At 46.0% G+C, this 16,470-nt stretch overlaps 1 protein-coding gene across 1 annotated transcript; it reads left to right on the forward strand.

The window, feature by feature from the left end:
- The first annotated feature begins 1,230 nt into the window (after window positions 1-1,230).
- On the forward strand, window positions 1,231-7,290 carry LOC308571349 (goannatyrotoxin-Vere1-like). The gene is made up of 4 exons (XM_081167000.1): window positions 1,231-1,317; window positions 4,011-4,198; window positions 5,590-5,685; window positions 6,800-7,290. Exons 2-4 carry the CDS (start codon window positions 4,011-4,013, stop codon window positions 6,822-6,824), a joined length of 309 nt encoding a protein of 102 aa, XP_081023126.1. The 5' UTR covers window positions 1,231-1,317; the 3' UTR covers window positions 6,825-7,290.
- Window positions 7,291-16,470: the final 9,180 nt, after the last annotated feature.

The following is a 16,470-nucleotide window of genomic DNA, read 5'->3' on the forward strand; positions in this document are numbered from 1 at the left end:
CAATTTTTTTTATAGAAAAAAAGCACTGCTTCTAGTGCCCTTCATCTGAGCACTCCATGTGTGCAAAGTGTTGTAGCTCATGGAATCTTGGAAGAATTCATTCTCCACCTTTGAAGTATTTCTTCTGAGTAAGAATTGCTCTCTTTGGCCGCTCAGCATCTTCTCTCCTAGGGCTGGACAAATTGGTCCATTTCAGGTTTTCTTACTTTCTCATCTTCCCAGTCTCAAATATGGTTTTTATGCATCTACACCGCAATCTGCCAAGAATTTTTTTATTTTTTAAAAAAGCAACCTTCATGAAAATTTGCCAGCATTTTAGGGCAAATTCCTCCCAATATACACATTTTTGTATGTAGCTGTGAATAGTATATGCATTTTGGCAGTTATCTTCACAAATATATGCATTTTTGTACGTGTTGGACAACAGCATCACAAAATTCGAAGAAGTGCAAATTTCAGTGGATAGTTGTGTTCCAGCTTCAAAAACCAGGTAGTGTTACCATGCCCTTCACAATGTGCCTGTCACAAGAATTGTCGGCGCTGAGACTAACAGGTTACTTCTGTTATGATGTAAGCAAAGCCCACCTGCCCCCTTTAAACATTGCAGTTGATCAGCTTATATTGATGCTTCTCTTAAACTTTGAGAGTACAGTGGTACCTCGGGTTAAGAACTTAATTCGTTCTGGAGGTCTGTTCTTAACTTGAAACTGTTCTTAACCTGAAGCACCACTTTAGCTAATGGGGCCTCCTGCTGCCGCCACACCGTCGCAGCACGATTTCTGTTCTCATCCTGAAGCAAAGTTCTTAACCTGAAGCACTATTTCTGGCTTAGCGGAGTCTGTAACCTGAAGCGTCTGTAACCCGAGGTACCACTGTATACCCCCTACCTCTATAACCAGAATCTCTGTATGAATGTATAAAGAGCTATCATCCTAGCTCCATCAATGTTCCACAAAAGTTCCAGTTATTCAATCCTGCAAAGAGCTCGGCTCAGGAACACAGTCGCTGTGTCTATAAATCCCCACACCCTGCCTGGGTTGAACTGGTTCTCCTTCCTGCTCCCCCCCCCCTTTACTGGGCGCAGCTTCCTCGCAGAGTAATCAAGGTGCCTGATACAGAATTGCATCGATCAACAAAAGATGGGCGAGTAGGATGGGGAGGGAGGGAGGAGCCACCCCCGCCTTAGTTTACTTACCTCCCAAGGATATAAACCCTCGGCCGAGAGAGCGCTGCTAGCAGAGGCACCGGCGAGAGGCGACTTGAAATTTGCACCCCTCGGCATCCAGCTTTTGCACCTGTTTCGACCTTGTTTTGACGGTGAGTACAGTGCGGCAGGAAAGCAATTGTGCTTCAATGTGTTGCGTTTCTTTTCAGGGGGGAAAAGAAAGTGTTGGGGAGTAGGGAATCAGAGGCCGGCTGAAGCACGACGAAGTTTCTAAAATCTGGGGGCTGTTTGCGGCTGACAAACACAAGATGCTCTGTGCGTTTTGGGGCAGCCGGTTCCACGTTTAGATCTGAATGGGAGGAGATCTGATTTTAGAAGCAAAAGAAAATAGCAGCTGAGGAGTGCAGATCGTCTCATTGATCTTCTTCTCCTTAACTCCCAGAAGCCCCTCTTTCTAGCCATTTTCAACCAGTGGAGGGCTTGGATATTGGAACTGATTCTGGCTTAGGGGAGAGGGTCTTGGGGAGAGAAACTGCAAGGGAGAGGAGGCCAAAAGAGGGAGGAGGGATATCACTGGAGTACCATTACCATCAGCTTCAACCAGCATAGCTTATTGCCAGGGATGGTGGAAGCTGCAGTTCATCAAGATCAGGAGGGTCACAGGTTCCTCATCCTTGTTTTAGGTAAAGGTAAAGGGACCCCTGACCATTAGGTCCAGTTGTGGCCGACTCTGGGGTTGCGGCACTCATCTCGCTTTATTGGCCGAGGGAGCTGGCATACAGCTTCTGGGTCATGTGGCCAGCATGACTAAGCCACTTCTGGCGAACCAGAGCAGCACACGGTAATGCTGTTTACCTTTCCACCGGAGTGGTACCTATTTATCTACTTGCACTTTGACGTGCTTTCGAACTGCTAGGTTGGCAGGAGCAGGGACCAAACAACGGGAGCTCACCCTGTCGCGGGGATTCAAAGTGCCGCCCTTCTGATTGGCAAGTCCTAGGCTCTGTGGCTTAACCCACAGTGCCACCCACGTCCCATCCTTGTTCTAAGGATGCTTAAAAGTCCAGTATGGAGAGGGTTTGCCGTGGGAAAGTATTCTTGTCTCCACTACACTGTACAAGGAGTTATTGTCTGGATAGGTAAATCTCCAATCAACTTATGGCCAAATGTGATTTGAACTCTCCCATGCAGGAAGGGAGAGAAGGTCAATTCAGTTTGCACGTCAAGCTGAATCAATCAAATCCACACTTTCCAAAACAACGTGAGATTCAAAGCACAGCCACCCTTCAAAATCCGTGCTCTTCTAAATTTTGCGATTCAGTTCTAGAAACAAGAACCAAAGTTTGCCAAAATGGAAACATTAGGTAGGAAAATCAACATATTAGCGGAAATGAAATGTGTCAATGCATTCTATTAGGAGAAACTGCTTTTATCAAAACCGCTTACCAAAATATGTTTTTAAGGCTTCATTTGCACTAAAATCTGAATAATTTTTACGAGGGTTTTTTTTTAAAAAAAATGCTGCAGAAACATGGGGAGCTGAATTTAAGATTAAGAGAAACTGAGAAATGAGAAACTTAGGAGAACTGAAATCAACAGACCTTTCATTCATACTCCCATATGAACCCAACACACTCTCTCTATTATCCAAGTGCTTCCTTCAGATTCTGCACTTTATATCCTCCTGTTCTGCTCGCTTTCAGTCTGCTTCTTGAATATTAGCAGCAGATGCTTCAAGACACAGAAACCCTAACTGCTATCTATGCTGAGCTTCAGAATTGGGGCAAATGTGTAATGAATGTAGAGAGAGGGCATATCTGTAAGCAGGATGTTCTGGAGCATGGCCTCTGCAGCATGAGGGGCTTATTCCCACACGGAACATCTGCTTACGTTTTGCTTTCCAGGCAGTTTACGTAAGCCTGATGCTTAGTACAGTGGTACCTCAGGTTAAGAACTTAATTTGTTCTGAAGGTCCGTTCTTAACCTGAAACTGTTCTTTTTTTTTATTGGTTTTCGCATATTACATGACAATACAGATGTACCAAAGCCAACACCATTTCTTCCCCATCCCCCCATACACTTATATTTATATATATATTTCCTCAATCCATCATATTATTCTTTTCTCCTTCCTCCCACATCCCTCTGCCCCCACTCGATTTCTTCCACATTATACAATTTACAATAATCTTTGCATTCTACAATCTTCTTAAATTGTAATTTTTCTTTCATCCAATACTTCACATTTTAATCTAGGCATATTAGTGTGTCTTTTTTCCAGCAATATTTTGCCATATATTCACCAAAACATTTCCACTCCTTTTTTAATTTTTGATTCGACTGATTTCTTACTATAGCAGTTAACTTTGCCAAAATTAAACATTCATTTAGTTTACAAATCCATTCCTCCTTTGTGGGTATAATTTGTGACTAGCAGCAATCACTATTCTAGCAGCTGTACTAGAAACTGAAACTGTTCTTAACCTGAAACTATTCTTAACCTGAAGCACCACTTTAGCTAATGGGGCCTCCTGCTGCCGCCGTGCCGCTGGAGAGTGATTTCTGTTCTCATCCTGAAGCAAAGTTCTTAACCCGAGGCACTATTTCTGGGTTAGCAGAGTCTGCAACCTGAAGAGTCTGTAACCTGAAGCGTCTGTAACCCGAGGTACCACTGTACACCAGATGTTGACAAGTTGGCGATGTGTAAGACAGCTAACATAATGTAAAACTGGCGCTTCCACAAGGGACTGGAAGCACAGGCAGCTTTTGCAATTCAAACCTGGCAACACTCAGTTAGCTAAGGCTGCTTTTCGGACTCTGTACATTCTTGTCTCTTTTCCGCTAGATGGTGGCCTCCCTGAAGTCCTGGCCTCTCATGATCGCTGTGACTCTGTGCATCTTGTTCTGCCTGGGAACCTTGGTAGAGGCCTACCCTCAACAGCCAGAGCATCCTGGAGAAGATGCCTCCGCTGAAGAAATGGCCAGATACCTGTCAGCGCTCCGACACTATCTTAACCTGGTGACAAGGCCAAGGTGCGGGTTGCTTTTAAAGTGGTGCAGTGATGGTCTCTGGAGTGGTGTCTGTGAGCCCTGTCTACACACAGACATACACACACACCCTCCTGCCTGCTGAATGTTGGTGGGGAATGAGCATTATGCGCCGGGCTCCCAAGGAAGGGAGAGAAAAATGCAGCCTTCTTCCATCCTGAGCACATTTATTTAACATTCCCCAGGCAAAGCCAGCAGCGAGAGTGACTCCCTATGTGGGTGAATGCATGAGTCAGAGCAAAGCTAGTGGCCGAGGCAGTACAGGTGTCCCTGGGGATGTGGGTGGCGCTGTGGTCTAAACCACTGAGCCTCTTGGGCTTCCCGATCGTAAGGTCAGCGGTTCGAATCCCTGCGACGGGGTGAGCTCCTGTTGCTCTGTCCCAGCTTCTGCCAACCTAGCAGTTCAAAAGCACGCCAGCGCGAGTAGATAAACAGGTACCTATGCGGCAAGAAGGTAAACGGTATTTCCATGCGCTCTGGCTTCCATCACGGTGTCCCGTTGCACCAGAAGCGGTTTAGTCATGCTGGCCACATGACCTGAAAAGCTGTCTGTGGACAAACACCGGCTCCCTCATGAGGCCTGAAGTGAGATGAGTGCCACAACCCCATAGTTACTTTTAACTGGACTTAACTATCCAGGTGTCCTTTACCTTTCATTTTTACCTTACAGGTGTCCCTCCACTTACGCAGGGGTTATGTTCCGGGCATCGGTGAAATTGCATAAAGTGGGGAGCACTCTCTAAACACCTTTTAAACGCTCTCTCGGCTGCTTTCCCTCAAATTAATTCAATAGATTTTTTATTGTTTATCGCCAGTGGCCATCACAATACAATATAAGCACAAATCGCACAACTACAGAATGAAAGATCCTACGTGCACCAGACTAAGACAAACCTAAAATGTCCAAATTTTAAATCCAGACCAAATGCAGACCAAAAAATACTGCACCCAAAAATATCCACAGCTAGAATTGAAGCTCTGGGGTTGGCAGGAGGCTGGAAGACACATGGGAAAGCTGCTGCTGCGATACCCCGCACATCAGCTATGGGGTGTGGAGGCTAGGCAGCCTAAACAAAGCCTGCCACAAGGACTCCCTAGCACCCTCCCACAATTTCCGGGTTTGAACTGAATTTTTAAATTATTTCCCAGCAGCCGTGCAGGAATAAAATGTGCACCAGTGGTGTGCGCGTGTGTGCGCGCGCGCTAGTGTTGAATTCCTTGCCATGCATGTCTGCTGCCATTAAATAACAGGAAGGGGGGCTGCCTCATGGCTGTGCAAATCAGAGGTAGGGTGGGGAGGAGGAAAAATCCCTTTTTCTGTCTCCAAGGGAACAAATAGGATGGCATTAACTCAATTATTCCTCTCCCAACTGAAGGTTTGGCAAGAGGTCCAGCCCAGAGACCTTGATGTCAGAGCTTATTTTTGGAGACAGCAGCAGCAACAGTGGAGCTAGCCATGATGACCGGTCAAGGTAAGTCCTAGCAGCAGAGGGTGCATCATTTTTGCAGCAAACCTACCCAGGACCTGCCTGTTTCTGACCCGGAGCCAATTCTCTCTAACCACCACAACCTTGCTAAAGGGAAGGGCAAGCTCTAGGCTTGGAGACACATTGTGTTTTCTGTGTCATCTACTGGGACGGGGAGGAACATCCCAAGGGCCTCATAAATAGAAAGAAAAGTGATTCTCAAGAGATTGGAAACCACCTTGTCTGCTCCAGGAGCAATGCGTTCTAGACCTAGAACGTCAAGATTACCCAGCAATGGGGAAGCAGCTTTCTGCACATATGTAACCCTTTTCCAAGCTAAACTGCAGACACATAGAAGAATCCCAGGAAGCATGTAATATAGTTTCAGGGCCATTCATGATTCAGTTTAAGCATGGTATCATGGTATCTAGCATGGTATCAACCCTATTTTATGACATTTGTTGAGATCTAGAGCTTATCCTAGCCCATATGCTCAAGCAAATCATGGAAGCATAGAGTTGGAAGGTACCCTGAGGATCGTCTAGTCCAACCTCCTGCAATGCAGGGATATGAAGCTGTCCCTTATAGGGATTGAACCTACAACCTTGGCATTATTAGTACCTCACTCTATCCAATGGAGCTAGCCAGCTGACAATGCAATGCAATGCAATGCAATGCAATGCAATGCAATGCAATGCAATGCAATGCAATACAATACAATACAATATAATAAAAGGTGTCTGTTGTTGTTGTTGTTGTTGTTAGAATTTATATACTGCCCTATACCTGGAGGTCTCAGGATGGTTCACAGAACAATTTTTTTAAACTTACTGGAATCAATTAATCATGGGAGTTTCACTATCAATAATCTATCTCTAACTTGCTCATTAGTAAAAACAATATTTTTGAAGCAACCAGCATTTTTGAAGCCACAATGTATGTAAAATATATGCTTGCTAAGAAGCCATTTTTTAAGCAGTTTGTGCACGCCTGGTACACCAATGCTCTGGGTTCTGCAGGTAAATGGCCTTGGCCTTTGGGACAGGGAGCAGCAGCGAATTGTACTTGAGCTTCTTCCTACAATTCTATATGTTCACAACAATTTCTTTCTTTTTTGCAGGTTCGATGACTCCAACATGTGGTAACGATCCGATGCCTCTCAGCCAGTGGTCCATCTGCTGCTTCTTTTTAAACAGGCAAATCGTTGTGTTCATTCTGCATTTCTCAAAACCAATTAGGCTGTGATGATTTAAAGAGTCCATTCCTCACCTCAACTTTCTCCATCCAATACTGAAGAGGCTTGGGAAAGAAACTCTCACTGCATCCCCCCTTTTCAAGACAACAACATTGCAATGAGCCAGGCCTCTTTCTCCCTACAAGCCAACAGGGGGTGCCAGAAGAGTGCTTTGTGGCTGGGGACACAAAGGTTGCCCCCAGCCCTTGGCAGCAGCCAAGGTTGTAAGACACCCCCCCCCCAGTGCAAGCCCTCATTATGTCTACTCTGAGTTGTCCTGTAAATCATGTGTGCGGGTGTGAATAGGTGTATGTATGTGTAGATGTATGTATTTGAAATTATTTCTGTTTGTCTCAAGAATAAAAAGCAAGTTTGATGGAGAAGCTTATTGCATTCCTCCCTTTGTTCCCAACCAACTGAAGTGGGACAGTCTTTGGCTGCTGGGGTACAGAATATACTATTGGCAAAACCAATTTGGTGTTTCACAACTTTCTGACTAGTTGCAGGACCTTAGCCAGACCTAGCAGAGTACAGTATTTTTCACCCTATAGGACGCACCGTCCCATAAGGCGCACCTAGTTTTTTTGGGGGGGAAATAAAGGGAAAAAAATTATTTCCCCCCCAGGCGCGGGGCTGGGGCGGGGGAGGCCCGAGCTTCCCCCAACCCCAGCCCCCAAACAGGCAGCTCTCTGCAAGCCGTGGGAGCCCAGCGCTGGCTCACTCTGCTTGCGGAGAGGTCCGCGAAGCCTGGACGCGCTGATCTCAGCGCGCGCAGGCTTCGGCATGCCGGCAACTCTCCGCAAGCAGTGGGAGCGCTTCTGCTGCTTGCGGAGAGGTCCGTGAAGCCTGGACGCGCTGATCTCAGCGCACGCAGGCTTCGGCATACCGGCAACTCTCCCCAAGCAGCGGGAGCGCTCCCGCTGCTTGCGGAGAGGTCTGCGAAGCCTGGAGAGCGAGAGGGGTCGGTGCGCACTGACTCCTCTCGCTCTCCAGGCTTCAGCGAAAGCCTGCATTCGCCCCATAGGACGCACACACATTTCCCCTTCATTTTTGGAGGGGAAAAAGTGCGTCCTATAGGGCGAAAAATACGGTACATGCAGAATCCACGGAAGCAATTGGCAACTTGGCTGCAGACAGGATAGACGAAGCAGGAACCAGGAACTTGTAGTTAGGTGTGTATTATATACAGTGGACTATTTACAGGAACAGAACACGGATCTTATGCTAGCTCTCTCTGACACGACTCACAACTCCTACACTCACTGACACACTGAACTCTGAACACGAAACTCTGAACTAACACATTCCAGTTAGTAGGCCATTAATTATCACTCCCTTGAAAGAGCTTGACCAATCAGGGAACGGTCTCCATGTCTCTGTTATCACCAGGCAGACTTACTCCTTCAGATTGCCTTCTGGCTGTCTGCCAAACCTTAATTGACTCTGTGTGAGTAGCTGCACATACACAGTTTCCCAACATATACTAGAGAATTCCAACTGGGAAATAGAATCCTGGAATACCATTTTTCAAGTCATGCCAAAATGTCCTCCAAGGAGAACCCTTTCTCTACTGTAGAGAAAGCCTCGGGTTCTACCCTTTGCTTTCTGTGCCCGTTTTCTATGTCCAGAGAAGCTTCCGACAGAGGAGAGCATTAAAAAACACCTGTCAGGGGTTTAGGAGCAGAGGCACGGGCAAGGGAGGAAACAGAGAGCGAAGGGGAGGAGGCAGAAGAAAAGATGAGTGATGACGACGACCCGAGATCTCCTAGTCTTTCCAGTGAATCAGAGGATTCACAGAAAGGAGCACCAGTGGCCAGGGCAAGGGGGGAGTCAAGGGGGGCACCCCAGGAAGATAGAGCCAGAAGGGACTCAGGGGGGAGCAGCTGGAAATCGGGACCAGCGTCACCGCCAGGAAGCAGGGAAGAGGAAGGGAGCCAGGGGGGAAGCGCTGGTAGCTCACCACAGGAGGGAGGGCATGAGTCAGGAGTGGCCACACCTCCATCGGGGAGCGAAGAAACGGTTAAGAGGAAGGTGGAAGGTTGGGCGCGCGCGCCAAGTTCAAATGCAGAGGAAGGCGGCGCAGTAAGCAGCCCCGAAAGGGAACCAGGTCCTAAAGCCCGGCGCAAGGAGGCAGGAGGGTCCGGGTCAGCGTCAGAAGAATCCCGGAAGGAAGAAGCCCCGGGGGGTAGAGGGACCCAGAGGAGGACAGTCAGGCGGAAAAGGTGGAGCAAGGCTAGGATATTAAGTTGGTGCACAAGGGGCGGAGATTCAGACGGAGCTTCGCCGATCTAGCTACTAGACGTAGAGTTTGCGCGCAGCAGCGTGAGAATGGAAACTGTAATTCAATAAAGACTTTTACTTAATGAGCGCTGGCTAGCGTGATCCTCTGTGAGCTAGGATCTTCAAGCAGCTCTGACAACACCATTCCCTGCTTACTGTCTGAAATAGAATGAACCATCTATTCTGACATCTTGTTCTGGTGACTGGGTAGGCCGGGTTCTGTCCTTCATGTATGGCCTGAACAATGGTCCCCTCTCTACTTCCCCACACCCCTTTAAATATTAAAATTGGCCACCTTTCCCAGTGGTGTAGCGTGGTTTGCCAGCACCCGCAGCTACACAGAGAGGGTGTGTGGGATGGAAATGGTCTCGATTGGTGTTTGTTCCCCTTCAGCACTAAAGATCAAGTTTCCTCAGGGGGAAAGCAGCCGGGCAAATGGGTATGCAGAAGCCCAAAGTCAAGATTGGCTCCCAAGGTGGCCTACACAGCTCTACCACAAAAACACACACAATCTAATTTATGCCAAATGGTTATAACCAAACCTTTTCCAAAAGGTGGCTTAGAATATCATGTAAGATATTCTAAGACATGCACCAACCAGCAAACCATGGAAGAACAGCAACATCATCAAAATCAGGGGTCAGCAAGGTTTTTGTGGCTTGGGTCGGTTCACGGTCCCACTAATGTCGCAGTGGGCCGGAGTGCGCGCACACGCACACATGCTATTTCCGGTGCTTCTTCCGGTGCGGAGGAGGTGTGCACAGCTTCCCATTGGCTGCAGGAGCTTCCTGCAGCCAATGGGAAGCCAGCCAGCATCGTGGAGGGCGGTCCCCACTCTGCTCCGTGCCGGTTTAGCGAGGTGTATGGGAGTCGACTGAGCGGGCGGTAGGGGTCCCTGAGCGGGTGGCAGGGGCCCATGGTTAAATGATCCCCCATGGACCGCTTGTGGCCCATGGGCCTTATGTTGCCAACCCCTGATCAAAATATAAGAAACTCAGTTAAATATCTAGAATTAGTACTTTGTAAAATAGTGATTAAAAGGGAGCAGCATTGGCAGATTAAGTTGACAGATTATGCTGAAATGGCCAAAATGACCAGAAGAATCAGAAATCAGGAAGACCAGAATTTTAATAAGGAATGGGGAAAATTCATAATTTATCTTAAAAACCATTGTAAACAGTTAAAAATCGCTAGCAGGATTGGAAAATCACTTGTAGTTTCATGGTGAATTTTGGATATAACGGAGATGCAAAAGTTTTGGATTATTAGAAAAGATGCAGGAGGAAATGATTAATAATAGGACGCCCACAAAGGGGAGGAGGGGAAAGTCCAGGTGGTTCTTTGGAATCTTGATTTTATGCTGTATGTTGAATACATGATTGTAAAATTATAATCTGAAAATAAAATAAAATAGATAGATAGATGATAGATAGATAGATAGATAAAGGTAAAGGGACCCCTCACCATTAGGTCCAGTTGTGGCCGACTCTGGGGTTGTGGCGCTCATCTCGCTTTATTGGCCGAGGGAGCTGGGGTACAACTTCCGGGTCATGTGGCCAGCATGACTAAGGCGCTTCTGATGAACCAGAGCAGCGCATGGAAACGCCGTTTACCTACCCGCCAGAGCGATACCTATTTATCTACTTGCACTTTGACATGCTTTCGAATTGCTAGGTTGGCAGGAGCAGGGACCGAGTGATGGGAGCTCACCCCGTCGTGGGGATTCGAACCGCCAACCTTCTGATTGGCAAGTCCTAGGCTCTGTGGTTTAACCCACAGCGCCACCCGCGTCCCTAGATAACAGCAAAATTCACAACTATTAATGAAAGGTGCAGGAGCCCTTTTGCATCTGTCCACTCTAGAGGTTTGAAAAGAGATGTCCTTCCCAAGGGTGGAGGGCCAAAATTCTGAACCCTTGACATTTACACTTTTGTAACTTTGGAGTCTAAGTTCATACTTGCTAGACAGTTGACACAAGGGGAGAAGAAAGAATCAGACAGTTGACACCTGCTGGAGATCGGACAGCTACTGCAAGGACAAAAAATAAAATAAAATGCCCATATATTCTGGATGCACTGCTGGGATTCTGGGACTTCATGAATAACTGGGCTGCCACCTGCTGGATGCAAGCGGCAGCAAGGAAGTTCCATTCAGCTGCAACGTAACATCTTATTCTTAGAAGAAACAACGCTAAAAGTCACCAAGAGGGCCAGGTTGCAGCAAACGGAAACAGATGTTTCTTAGCATGACGTAAGCCCAAATCTGTGTCCTGTCGCAGTCTCAGACTGGAATTAAGGAAGTGTGATGGAGCCATGATTACTTTTAGACGATGCTCATATTGCACCCAAAGTCTACTGGGGCAAAGTCGCGGCGGCTGGTCTCCTTCTGAAAACACAGCAGCCAGCCAGCAGTTATTTAAATCTGCCTCTGGCATTAATCAGCTTTCAGGTCATGGATAGCGACATCTGTTTCTCTCCCTTTCTTTCGTTGAACCCGAAGAAGTTCACCCGCTTGGAGCGCTTGTTAAAGATCTGTTTTGAAAATGCCTTTCCGAAGACGGAAGGGAAACTTAAATTAAAATTTTGTCAAAGGTCTTTCTCTAATGGATCAAGGGGTAGAGGGACCCCAAACAACACCCCCTCAAAGTCCGTCTTGCTTTTTCTTGGAATCCGCTGCACGTGTTGCCAAATTTAACGTTGCTTTCTCCAATTTTCACCCAATGTGTTTATCTTCAAGGTGTTTAATAGACAGACACTTAGCACACCTTGACCTAAGTGAAATTATTGCATGTGTGGAAAGAGGTTTCCATGCAGGGATCTGCTGCGCTTGACATGGGAATGGGAGAACTGGTCAGTTTTGGTCTCTCTGTTTCTCATTCTTACAATCTTAAGTTCAGTTCTGTGCATTTCCACATCTGTTAACTTTAAAAAAAAAATCATTGTGAAAATTCGCCGGGATGTTAGTGTTAATTTATCCTAACGTGGACTTTTTTTGCAAAGCAATTTCCCCTAATTCAACACATTTTTATCTGTTATTTTTACCGGTATATGCATCCTTACGTTTAATTTAATCTAATATATCCTATTTTGTACACATTACTTGGCTGGAGAACAACATTACAAGATTTGGATGGCTATGTTTGTGCATTGTTTCAGAAAGTGAAAATTATTTACGTAGGCTTGCTTATATATGTGAACTGAATTGGATTTCTCTACCCATTCCTACTCCATATATCTATATATCTATATATCTATATATATATGCTTTCGTAGATTTTCACGGGTACAGGAATGTAGGTTTTGGTGTCTTCGGGTGTCTTCCCGTGTAAGAGTTGGGGTGTCTAGGCGACGTTTCGACGAGGTCTCACTCGTCATCTTCAGGCTGGTGCTTTCGGCTTCTTGTTACTGGAACAGAGCAGGATCTCAGTGTTTGAGTTCCTATAAATACTGTTGAGGGGGTGTGGTGTATAGCCTCCAACGTTCTGGGCAGAGAGGAAGTTCCCAGGTTAGTGTTCCTTTTCTTCTTTTGTTCATTAATTACTTGAGGGATATCTTGAGAGATTTCTTGAGTGATATTCTGAGTACCATTTAGGAGGGTCATTAGGTGTGAATTAGTTGCTAAAGCTTTCGTGTCTTGACCTCTTGAGCTTGTGAAGAGTTTTTCTGAGAAGATGGCTGTACTGCACTTAGTTGTGCTCTGGCTTGGCTTCGTGTATAGGGGCGAGCTGTGGTTTTGTGCCCTGTGCCAGCCAGATCTGTGTAGGGATTGCAGGGGGGTGCAGCATCCGGAGGTGCCACTATGGTTTGGCTACTGGATGGTGTCTGTAATTTATCTGTGGAGAGGGTCTGGGTTTGGGTCTGGTGTGGTTGATTGGAGATGGCGTTCTGTGTGCCTCTGGTTCTGGTGTCGGTTTTTGTGGGGAGGGCTAATTTCCAGATGTCTGGCAGGCGGGACGTGTCGTCACGCTTGTTCATGTTGTGAGGGTGTTTCTCTATCTCGATGGCTTCCATGATTATTCTCTTGTGGTGATGTTCCATGTTAAAGAGCAATTTGGAGTTTGTCCAATGTACGTGGCTGGGCAGACTTTGCAGGGTATTTCATAGACCCCTTGGTTTTCTAACTGGATTTTATCTTTGGGGTTTCTGAGGATATTGGCTGTTTTTTGGTTGGTGCAAAAGGCTGTTTTGATATTGTGTTTATGGAGGATTTTGCTAATTTTATCTGTAGTGCCCTTGATATAAGGAAGGAGGGCCATGCCATTGTTTTCTTCTGTGTCTTGGTTTTTGGGGGGTGTTTGGGCCCAGCCACGTACATTGGACAAACAAACAGACGAATAAATGCACGTATCGCAGAACACAAGAATGCCGTCAAAAAAGAAGAAAAAACTTCCTCTCTTTACCAACACATGAAAGAAACAGGACACGAAATTAATTTTGCAGACTCCAAATTGCTCTTTAACATGGAACATCACCACAAGAGAATAATCATGGAAGCCATCGAGATAGAGAAACACCCTCACAACATGAACAAGCGTGACGACACGTCCCGCCTGCCAGACATCTGGAAATTAGCCCTCCCCACAAAAACCGACACCAGAACCAGAGGCACACAGAACGCCATCTCCAATCAACCACACCAGACCCAAACCCAGACCCTCTCCACAGATAAATTACAGACACCATCCAGTAGCCAAACCATAGTGGCACCTCCGGATGCTGCACCCCCCTGCAATCCCTACACAGATCTGGCTGGCACAGGGCACAAAACCACAGCTCGCCCCTATACACGAAGCCAAGCCAGAGCACAACTAAGTGCAGTACAGCCATCTTCTCAGAAAAACTCTTCACAAGCTCAAGAGGTCAAGACACGAAAGCTTTAGCAACTAATTCACACCTAATGACCCTCCTAAATGGTACTCAGAATATCACTCAAGAAATCTCTCAAGATATCCCTCAAGTAATTAATGAACAAAAGAAGAAAAGGAACACTAACCTGGGAACTTCCTCTCTGCCCAGAACGTTGGAGGCTATACACCACACCCCCTCAACAGTATTTATAGGAACTCAAACACTGAGATCCTGCTCTGTTCCAGTAACAAGAAGCCGAAAGCACCAGCCTGAAGATGACGAGTGAGACCTCGTCGAAACGTCGCCTAGACACCCCAACTCTTACACGGGAAGACACCCGAAGACACCAAAACCTATATATATATATAGAGAGAGAGAGAGAGAGAGAGAGTGCCTCTTTCACAGGGAGCAAAACCCAGAAACCTAGCAATACATGCATAATTATACAAGTAACTCATAGATATGTTCATGTGGAAGTTTTTAGGTGAAGCACTATGCACCTCCATATGCTCAGCCTTCTGTGGTTTATACAGTTCTCTGAATCTTAGCGCTGTGGATCCCTGGTCTTAGTGCTGTCGGAGTCCCAAAATGCAAAGGATTATATATATATAAAATATTAATGGAAATGGTTTATTGAATATTTACAGATAAATTATAAATAGATAAAAACACTGGCAGGATTATTGTAACAATCTGCAGTTTTATAAGAGTATATATTTAAAGAATATGAATAAATGAGCAAGTTAAGTTAATTTGGATAGGCAGACGGTATTAAAAAATAAATTTAAGGAACTGCAGAAAGCAGGGGCTGGAAGTCAAGTTTTGAAATGTCAAAATGAATGTAAAACTAGTGAAATGTATAAACTTGAAAAGTACAAAGAAATAAATAAAATGGAAGAAAGTCAGGCATAGTCATATTGAAAGCACACCCATTTCCTACTCCCTTTAATATATAGCAAAGCAGTGTCTTTATTGGCACCAGGATATCTTTCTCTCCCAGGGCCATCTGGATTGCAGCAGGAGATGAAAGAGTTAAACCAACTGCTGCATTCTAAAACCAGAAAGATTGCCTTGCAGAAATTAATTGTTCGATTAAACCAACACAGACCCCCCCCAAGTGAACCCATTTGGCATCACATATAAAAAGCTGTAATCCTGTATATGCTAAGGTAAAGGTACCCATGACTGTTAAGTCCAGCCGCGGCCGACTCTGAGGTTGCAGCGCTTTATTGGCCGAGGGAGCCGGCGTACAGCTTCTGGGTCATGTGGCCAGCATGACTAAGCCGCTTCTGGCGAACCAGAGCAGCGCACGGAAACGCCGTTTACCTTCCCGCCAGAGCGGTACCTATTTATCTACTTGCACTTTGACGTGCTTTCGAACTGCTAGGTTGGCAGGAGCAGGGACTGAGCAATGGGAGCTCACCCCGGCATGGGGATTCGAACCGCCGACCTTCTGATTGGCAAGCCCTAGGTTCTGTGGTTTAAACCACAGCACCACCCGCGTCCATCAGGGGGTAAATCTCATTGGACTCAAAGGGAAGAGGTTTTAGATGCCACCCTTGCCTTCAGTGTGACATATGAAGCAGATCTCTTTGGTTTTATTTCATTATTTTCCTTTGGTTAGCTACACCCAATGTGTGTGGGCAAGTTGGCCCTGAGACTATTATCAGTCTATTTTTTGGTAATAGATCTAGCAGGACCATGAAGACATGGTATGATGAAAGCTTACTTTTCCCTCTTCCAGTCTAAACAGAAGTTGTCTATTTTGTTGTTACTACTCTATGGACCTGAAGAACAGAATAAAAGTCCAAACCAGAAATTTTCAGGTCCTGCTGTGGAAACAGCTTTTGAGGAACGAAGTTGAGGGAAGCCGTAGGCAAGTGGTAGGAACTGAACATTTCACTTTGCACCAAGAAAGAGAGGTTTGCTGAGGGTGAAGGATCCGGCCTCTGAGACTTAAAAATAGTAGCCCTCTCTGAATGATTACCACTTGGCGGATTACTGCAGGCAACATATATCTCCTACTTAGGCTTGGGGAGGAAATTCAATTCCATTTGCATCCCACCAATTTTCACTCCTCTGAATTTTGCGATGCAGCACTCCAACCTAACAATGTTTGCAAAAATGCAAATACAGTGGTACCTCAGGTTAATTACTTAATTCATTCCGGAGGTCCGTTCTCAACCTGAAACTGTTCTTAACCTGAAGCACCACTTTAGCTAATGGGGCCTCCCGCTGCCGTTGCACCATTTCTGTTCTCATCCTGAGGTAAAGTTCTTAACCCGAGGTACTATTTCTGGGTTAGCGGAGTCTGTAACCTGAAGCGTCTATAACCTGAAACTTCTGTAACCCGATGTACCACTGTAACAGGAAGGTGTAAATAAAAATCGGCATATTATTGAAAATAAGACACACACCATGAGCTATAAC

Source organism: Podarcis bocagei (assembly GCF_964188305.1).
Source record: "Podarcis bocagei genome assembly, chromosome: 13".
In the NCBI taxonomy this organism is placed as follows: domain Eukaryota; kingdom Metazoa; phylum Chordata; class Lepidosauria; order Squamata; family Lacertidae; genus Podarcis; species Podarcis bocagei.

Excerpts from the sequence above, each read along its gene's own strand:
- LOC308571349 (XM_081167000.1), top strand. The coding sequence starts at position 4,011 with ATGGTGGCCTCCCTGAAGTCCTGGCCTCTCATGATCGCTGTGACTCTG. Across the intron at positions 4,199-5,589 it reads AACCTGGTGACAAGGCCAAG|GTTTGGCAAGAGGTCCAGCC; the intron begins GTGCGGGTTGCT and ends TCCCAACTGAAG. Across the intron at positions 5,686-6,799 it reads AGCCATGATGACCGGTCAAG|GTTCGATGACTCCAACATGT; the intron begins GTAAGTCCTAGC and ends TCTTTTTTGCAG.